Below are 9,297 nucleotides of genomic sequence, written 5' to 3'. Positions count from 1 at the left end.
GCCACAGCCACCCTGGGGCGCACTGACAGAGGCGAGGCTGCCGGACACTGGCGCCACCGGACCCTCAGACCACCACCAGTAGGCAACGGGTGAAGTGTCTTGCCCAAGGACACAACGACCAAGATTGTCCAAGCCGGGGCTCGAACCGGCAACCTTCCGATTACAAGGCGAACTCCCAACTCTTGAGCCACGATCGCCCCACTTGATGCTTCTCCTTAATGGAGGAAAGTCCTGTTCATCTCAGATGCTAAATTTGTTGGCTGGCTGGATGTCCTGAGACCGTAGAATGGAATTAGGATATTTTCTTCTTAGTTTGTGTGCTTTCAAATCGTGGTCCAGGGCTCCATTCACTAGGGAGTGGAGCTCATCTGAGCCTTTGGTTTGGCACTCAGTATGCTCCATGGATCTGAAGCCCGGGATTGGGCTGGTCCTGGCTGTGCCACAGCAGAATTAAGGCTACAAAAAGAAGTTGTAACAGATTATACATCCCAAATTTTCTACTTAAGAGTTTTCTGCATTCAACCCCTGGGTGGCAAGACCACACACACGGAAAGCAAAACTCCTCTACAGGTCACACCACTTTAAAACATATTTTCACACTCAAAGATCAGGTATCACATCTATGTCTGTCTCTTAAATATTCAAAACTCAAAGTAGCATGCCTTAGCTGAGTAGATATCAGATTTAGATTATGAAATACCAACTTGGGGATTTAAGAAGTCTTTAAAAAGGGGTTTCCTTATTCACATGTATTACCCATTATTTAGGAGAAAAGAGGTTTGGTTGTGTAAACCCTAAAAATAGTTTGGAAGGAATTTAACAGAAAAAAGGGCCTAGTTGGACCATATGCCAAACCAACAAGTCTCAGAGGCACCTCCCCAAATCATCTTGAGGCAATGCATCAATCAGAACCTCCACATCAGTGGCAAATGCACTCAGCGGCCATAAAACTCCCAGATCAAGCAGTGAGCTCAGCCAAAACCAGAAAGGCTCTCCTCAGTAAACCCAAGCCCTTATCTTTGTCTCATAAAAAATAAAGAGTGTCTGAGAATATTATGATCCACTGTAACTGCTGTCCAGCCAGTTCCTCTCTGTCTTTGCTGATCACACCTCATCTTTAACATCTGGAGCAGTTTACCAAATTGTCAAGAAGAAAATTCTATTTATAATTTTCCAACATTAAGTCAATGTTAAAAATATTCCTTAAAAATATACAAACAAAAACAAAAAGTGCACATTAAATGATACCTCCTACTGAACTTGTGGTTTATCAAAAGTAAAATGAACTAAATGCTCTCCATCAGACAAAACCCATTCCAATCCACCATATAAGAGCTGAAGTCCTTAGACTGACAACACTACCTAATGACAAGCACAGAGAAAATGTCCTGGAACAGTAATCCACTATTAGTTCCTTCTACTCTATTTCTTTTAAACAAACATGACATAAGACACTAATCTGTCCCTATCCACACTGTATATAGAGGGATAGATACTATGATCACTGTATTCCACTTTGCACCTCTTGACATTTTTACATTAGTTTTAATCTGGAATGGGCTACCATCAATCAGTTCACTCATATAAACTAACTCATTAGGCCACACTAAGTGGATCTTTGTTCAAGAACAAAGAAAGTAAAACTGACTTTCAAAAATACCCCTTTGTACCCAAAACAATATCTTGTCACATCTTTTGAGCTTTTTGGTATAAACCACGGTTTAGTGTAATTTCACTTGAAAAAATCCGCTCTAATAATTCAACTCATACCAAGTACAACCATTTCAACTTTTGCACTTAAACTGAAATTTAAAAAAAAAACTGAGATAAGTAGAACTCGCTAAAATTAATGTAAACTAAACAAAGATGGTAATAACCTAAAAATAAAGACACGCACTAAAGAAAGGAAGTGGATTTCTATGCAAATTTCAAGATGTGATTGCAGTGAACAATAACATTTATATATAGAACTAAATGCATTTTGTTTGTAAACTACCTCTAGTTTGTAAAATGAATGGCAAAAACAAGTTGACAACATTTTTTCTATTACCATACTTTCTGCTCTACAAGTCCTCATTACAGCTTATTTTAAGCAATTACACTGTCAGCAGGAGCTGTAATCTCCAACTGCTGCTAAACGCCAAAATTTCCACATTTGCTGGAAACTATAATTGTGAGCTGCTCTTAGTGCTTTGCAGATGGGTCCTATTGAGCAATCTGAACATCCCTAATATTACCCAGTTCCTCTCAAGGGGAAACACGAACATTAAAAAGGTCCAAATAATTCCGGTCAAATTACACCGGCCTTAATGAACTTCAAAAGATGTGCGGATGTTTTTACAGGCCGGGACTCAGGCTTTAACAGTAATTATGAAAACAAACCATATTAATGATATCATTTATCATTTCCACACTTTGGCCGCATGAGGCCCACCATAATGTTTCTGTCTCTACTGGACTACAGTTAAAATATTATAATTTCCATACACAGATCTACTTTATTCATTTCTTTTCAAAAATCCTGTGGACCATCACCCAAATTACATAAGAGTTTCAGTGAGGATGGTTATGGCCTATGTCAAAGTCCCTGCAAGCCTGCTACAACCTAGCCAAGGTCTAAGATGTGAATTAACATGAGATCTAGAGTATTTGCTAAAGGATTAAACACGTATTTCTGTGAGACCAGTGTTGCTGTCAGTCTACTGATGTTTAAGTTGTAATAAAGATAAAAAAAAGGAAAGTACAATAATAACAACAACAACTACTACTACTATTATTATTTTTAAGCAATATAAATGTAAAACATGAAAAGGAAGCTGGCTTCATTTTCTTGGCTTAAGAACACAGTAGTCAGCCTCCTGCCTCCCGCCAGTATAGGAGAAAACTGCAGTGGCTCATTTAAATTCCACATACTAGAAGGATTTCTGCTGTAAGTCTGGCTTTACTCCAAATTATGTCTCTTGGGTGTACATACCACTGAATAATTTGTCCAAATGTCATTTGCAATTCCCCAAAAATCTTTTCTTCACTGGAAGCTTTTAGAAAACATCTGTAACAAATACTTGTTTTGAGACCATAAGCATTACACCAGTACCGGTACTGGTACATGACCTTAAGCTGTGTACGAAGCATAAAGACAAAGTTTAAATTTCCACTGAACTAGAAACCTGATCGCATGAGCAGTAGCCACCTGCATACTATGATATTTACCATTAGTTCTAGGCAGCTCAAGCTCATGTGTTACAAATCTTTTTGCCGCAGTCTATATAATTAGCTGTAATTGACTTCCCTTGAAATGTGTTTCTTCTGGGACATCTGGCCTTGAAACTTCAACCTTCCCATAAAGGGCCGCACTGAGCTACACTTTCGATTTTTAAAGCTGCATGGGTGGCAAATTTAGAGCCAGACTTTGCTGTAAAAATAAATTTCAAAAATACCTCTCATAAAACATTCTTTAAAAAATTAAAATATTTGTAACTAAACCAAACAAAGCAATAGAAAAATATTCCCCTTAAGACAATTCTCCTTAGATTTATATCCACAATGATGTAGGACAGAGCTTCAAGTCACATTTCTTACAGATACTTCCTTTCTTACAGATTTTATATTATATTGACTACAAGGACAAAACCAAGCAGTTACAAAGGCTATTATTGTGCAATCAATCTGACAGAGATGCAAAAGACTATCAGCTTTTTCTGAATGTGATTCCAAGTCTTCTAAGTGTCACGAGAAATTGTTTGAAAACAAAAACAGGACATGCTAAAAATGGAGGCAGCCAAGTAGTAAATAGCACTGGTCAAGTTAAAGAAAGTTGCCTCTTAATTTTGAGTTCCTTGAATTCTTCAGGTCAGTGGTCAATGAACCATCTCTCTCTTTTTTAAGAAAAATCATACTGAGTGAGATAGCTGTGCTTGTGTCAGGGAAAAATCATGAAACAAAATTCCTCGAAGCAATTACTAGTCGATACTTTATGATGGAATTAGGGATGCACTGATCTGGACTGTACTGGCCAATATTTGCCTTGCTTACTGCCATTGAAATACCAGCAGATAGGCTGATATTCAGCAATGGCAGTTACTGATTCCTATGTGTTGTATCCCATCAAAACTTTATTAAATTGTATGACTGAATGTGTAATAGTGTGATAAACAGCAGAAATGTATTCGTTTATTTAAAACGATAACTTCTTTGCTTTCCTGGCATCGACTATCCCAAAGCCTCACACATCGGTGCATCCCTAATTGTGGTAGTTTGGATGAAAATACACCTGCAGTCCCAAGATTGTGAAGTGTGTCGTTTCAACTAAAACCAATAAAAGTTTTATATATGTATAAAAATTTATTGACGTACAAAAAAAACTTACATTACTTATTGACTCACTTTATGAAGCAATATAAACAGCGATGACTAAATCACTTTTGTGTTACATGTTTATGTGTTTCCACAAAGATGCTAACAGTCCAGCAGCAATCCAGCTCACCTCTACTTTATTTAACCAGTGAACAAAATTAAGATCTGGCTGCTTAGTCTGGTTGCACATACATTGAGCTTGAGACCCACTCTGGGCTTTGGGATCTTTAGTAATACTTATCATACTTTCAGTAAAGGAATATGCTGAGTTGTCCTGCTATGAATAAGCTGTTTCCTAACAATCTCAAGCACGACCAAACAATGGGTTATTTCTCCAAATTCATGGATTATTTCATCATTTTCTTGGTTTATATTGCGATGGCACATAATGGCACCACTCCCAAGCTGGCAACACAGTAAAGAGTGTTGCCAATTTATTCCCCAAAAGCATTTTACATCATTGTTTTGAATAGCAAACATATTTTGCGTCAGTGAGGCATCAGTTTGTTTGCTTCTGGTTTCTTGGTTTGCTTTTTTTTTCAATGCATTTTTCATTAGAGTAAATAAACATGAGTAAGAAAAGGAAAAACGCAACTGCTGCTTAGCTGTGTCAAATTAACATTCGATTTTACACAAAGTCAGAATTAAAGAAGATGGCTTTAATTGTACAGCAGAGTAAAGCCTGCTGCACTAAAAATGTCAGCATGTTTTTAAACAAAGGCCATTACGAAATTTCTTGGAAACACATGGAGAAAGGGAATGGGAAAGCTTAACTTTGGCATGAGGAGGACTCTCACATAAATAACAGGAAGATCTGGCTAGCCCTGTTTTGGCTGTGTATAGAATCAAGAATAACATCTTTCTCATACCAAAAAAAGAAAATGAAAAGAAAAAAACTAACCTGGGCGCCATCCCTTAGCTTCAGGATGCACTCCATGGTGTTGATGGTGATAACTACAGGCTCTGAGCCCAGCTTGGTCCAAGGTACATGGATACGTAGCTCATGGATATGACCACTCATGAATGTAAAAGGCAGTTTCAACTCCTGTGGATATAAAAGGAGTTACAAGAAAGAAAGGAAAAAAACAACAGCCAGCTAGAAATAAACAACACTAGAATAATATGGATAAAGGTGCCGATAAGAGGTAGAGGCTTCGAGAACATTTTGAATCTTCATCCATCCATTTTCCAAACAGCACTTTGAAGCTAATATTTGTAGACGAGTAGATAGTAAAAACAATAGCTACAGATTACATACTGGTCACGCTTCTAACAATATAAGTCAGATATTTTCAGAGGCAAGCAAATCACTGTTCTGCATCTTGAACTACTCTGTGTGAGAATGAGTCCCATGAAACCAGACTGCCTACACACAGGCTTCACATGCTTTCTGTGCAAGTCTGAGCCAAAAAATTAATAGCCAAACATTTTTCTGAGGGAAAAGCTGTCATGGATTTACAGTATGTCTGCTTTATAACCCCCACAATGTTTCACCAAATATTATATTAAGATGATCTCAGATTGCACATTTGAGAGGATGTACTGTCCAAATGAAATGGAATAAAATAAATGCAAAGGTAGGACAATTTCCAAAGTTTTGACACAGCATTACAGACAAATCTCAATCCTAACACAATTCCCACTGTCGGATAGCTTGAAGCTGCTTCCAATAAGAACTTTCATCACAATCTCTTTGGGTTACGCAGTGTTTTGGTCTGCTCTTCAGCAGCAGTCAGAACCCACTCAAAAGAAAAGAAAATCCTTTTAACTGGTGGCAGATTGATCTAATCCAGACATGACATGAGTAAAAGAGAACACTGTCAAAATAATACTGCAGAGCAAAATATCAAAGTAAATCTGGTAAAATTCTTCTGAAATGACAGCAAGAAGATGCTGTTAGTGCCTGACTAAACAGCACTGTAGCGTTTTCTTTTACTCTAGTCAAGGCAATACAATGGAGAATAGCTGCAGACATAATATGGCAACTTTTTTGTAGGGTGTATGTGCCTGCATAACCAAGGTTTATAAACGAAACTCTACAATTTGTTTATAGTAAGTAAAATACAAAACTACATTCTGAATATATATGTAGGAAGTGGGCATTTATATTTTAAATATTCCCATCATTTTAACCTCACGTCAGTTTTATAAAGAAAGGTTCAAAGCAAAAGCTAGATTTAACTTTTAGTACCTGCTCCAGTACATCCAACTTCAAGTCCAGCTTGCTCAGCACCACATCACCGCCCCACAGAGAGAGCTGCAGGTCAGATGGCTTCAGATTCTTGATGTACTTGTTTACATAGCTCATCAGGAGCGGTGTGACATAAGACTCCAACATCTTGTCCTTGTTCTGTGTACACAATGAACAAAACAAAAAACAAAAAAAAATTGGTAATATCATTTGACTGTGTTAACATCCTTTTGCCATTATATATCTCGGTCACTAAACTAATGGTGCTCGTTCTAAACTAATTACAAAGAATTATGTATTTCCTAAGAGTGTTATTTTGATGTCATAGCCTAAAAGCACTGTCATTGTCATTGCTAAAGCAGAAGTAGTGTGCATGTTAGCCAAGTGGAATATGTCATAAAAATATATATAATAATATCATATTTATTATATGTATAAAGCCATAATTTAAGATATTGGCTTTGCTTGAACATTTCTTTTTATGACAGGTCCAAACACAACATTATAACCTTTTATCCAATTTGCAAACTGTGGAAGTACTGGCCGTTTCACACAAACCTCAAGCTGTTTTTTGTTACAGTTCAACAAACTGATGTCAGAATGAACTGGCACTCCTAATGACATAAATACCATATTGGCATCCAATAACTAATCCAACTGTGCGTAATTTATAGAAAGGTTGTACAGGTTTTGGTTAATAAACTTAATTAGATGTAAAGACAGTTCTAATTACGCTGACTTCTCATCAACGCAAATTTAACTAACCCTTCCGTAAATTATCAACATCAACTCTTCTACTTTTACGTATTTTAACCTTAAATGAAATTCACCGGAATGTCTAGCTTCCTTGCTAAAGTGCCTTCATTCCACATAACGGGGAAGCTCAGGAGCAATTATGTACTGCATTTGCAAATTAATTCCAATGTAACTAAAAATAACTTCAACAGCGACGCTATGTCGTATCTTATAGTAATACATTTAACTTACTGTGGAGCACTTAGCCAGGGAGGCTAGCTCTTTCCTCCTGTCATTTAAGTGATACACAACAGCAGCGAAGCAAAGAAGCTAGGCTAAGTGATTAGAAGAAGTCGCTATAACTTCGTTTCAGCTGGCTAAACTGGCTAGCCACAAGTCAAATAGAGAAAAGACTCTATTTACCTGACTCCCACTTGTATCCTGTTGGTTTTTGTTTAATTCTACGTTTAATAAAAGATGTTCATCCCGTTATCTAACGTTAGCCATAACGCCGAACTGCAAGAGTCGAAACGTCATCAGTAAACACCAACGCGGCTTCCGTATGCTTGGTGTTGCGTTTTTCAGTGGGAAATTTGCGTTTCGCAGGTAGATTTACATACACAACGTATAAACATAAGTAACTCAAGAGAAATTTCATTTGTGATTTGATCAGTTAACAGGCATTATCTTCTTCGGTTACAGCAACTCCGGATGTTTCCATGCCGTCAGGTTTTGATATAACAAATACCTTTATTCCTATTAAAACGAAAGAGTGTCTACAAATCCGGACTCTCTAACAAGTACAGGAAGGGATCTCTTCGCATAATAATCGTCATCGCTTAAGCACGCCCCTACCCTTTTTATGGCAGCGGAAGCTCACCTTTGCCGAAAGAGCGATTGCGTGAACCTCACAGTGCTCAGCATAGTGAATGTGTATTCTTGATTATAATTTTCTATTATTTTTATTTTTTTGTTATAATGTAACAAAATGTTCTTATTTACCATCGTAGTCCATAAGAGTTTCAATTTCAACCTTCTGGGACCTAGGTCATTGCAGAAGTCAATGAAAGTGAATAGTGGAGACGATAAGAAAATTATGTTTGCATTTCACACAGGGAAACTGTGCGGATTTTAAGCATCTCATCATATATCTCAACTCTAAATATATCTCAACTGCCAGAGTAACACAGGCCTATATCTGGAGGTTAGGTGAAATTTACCAACGCAGACACACTGTGACATGATAAATATCTTACATACTGGAATTTAAAATGAAGAAGAATATACTGAGGGCAACGAAAATATACTAAAATGTAAACCATTTCTGTCTTTCACGGATCTCGGGTTTTTTTTAGGGTCACTGGTTATTTTTCAGACATGAAACGTAATAATGTCAACGGACAACTGTATGAATTGCATAAAAGAACGGGTTAGACTCAACCTTTATCGCACTGTCACTTGAACACCTTTGCTGAGAAATGATCTTGCTAATTTGTGCGTCCAAGGAGTTCGTTGACAGATAAAATATTTCTTTTATAATTTTTTTAGTCGTAATGTTGAGTTATGTTGCTCCAGTGGTTAAGTAAGCAATCTTGTCATATTTAAAGTGAACAGCAGTCATAACATACAAGAAAAAAATGCAAATTATAGCAGTTTTATAGCTTAAACAACAAAAATCCAACTTCACCCTGCCGTCAGTATATTTCACGTCTTCAGTGGTTTGCTGAATATGTTTGTATGTTTGTTTGTTTGTTTGATTTATTTATTTAATCACCTATCTTTGAGATCAGACCATCATCTGTCTTTTTTTTCGTGATGAAACCTTTAAAAAAAGTGTCTTCCGCACGCCGCACATAGGGTCAGAAGCACTGCAGATATGAGGTCTGGCCTGTAGTGGCCTATAGTCCGGACAGTCTCTCGTCTGCTGTAAAGCTTCATGAGGATACAGTCCACATAAGTCGGTCAAGGATGACGATCGCCCTGTGACCGGCCACGCTTTGCCAACTATGCGTACAGTG

At 37.4% G+C, this 9,297-nt stretch overlaps 1 protein-coding gene across 5 annotated transcripts in view; it reads right to left on the bottom strand.

Moving 5' to 3' along the window:
• Positions 1-7,829, bottom strand: part of LOC102299397 (vacuolar protein sorting-associated protein 13B) — a 306,909-nt gene extending 299,080 nt beyond the window's left edge. For 4 of the 5 annotated variants that reach the window (XR_006054780.1, XM_014336114.2, XM_042224168.1 and 1 more), the window contains exons 1-3: positions 7,703-7,829; positions 6,545-6,703; positions 5,255-5,398 (exon numbers count right to left, since the gene is read on the bottom strand). Coding sequence is in view for 4 of the 5 variants with exons in the window: in XM_014336114.2 (XP_014191600.1) it covers positions 5,255-5,398; positions 6,545-6,691 (291 nt within the window). In the remaining variant the exon portion in view is untranslated. The other variant, XM_014336109.2, reaches the window with a different exon arrangement.
• Positions 7,830-9,297: the final 1,468 nt, after the last annotated feature.

The sequence above is a fragment of the Haplochromis burtoni genome, unplaced genomic scaffold (assembly GCF_018398535.1).
Source record: "Haplochromis burtoni strain Fernald_Lab_line unplaced genomic scaffold, NCSU_Asbu1 Contig_130, whole genome shotgun sequence".
NCBI classification, from domain to species: Eukaryota; Metazoa; Chordata; class Actinopteri; order Cichliformes; family Cichlidae; genus Haplochromis; species Haplochromis burtoni.
This window is presented reverse-complemented; position numbering and strand designations above follow the sequence as displayed.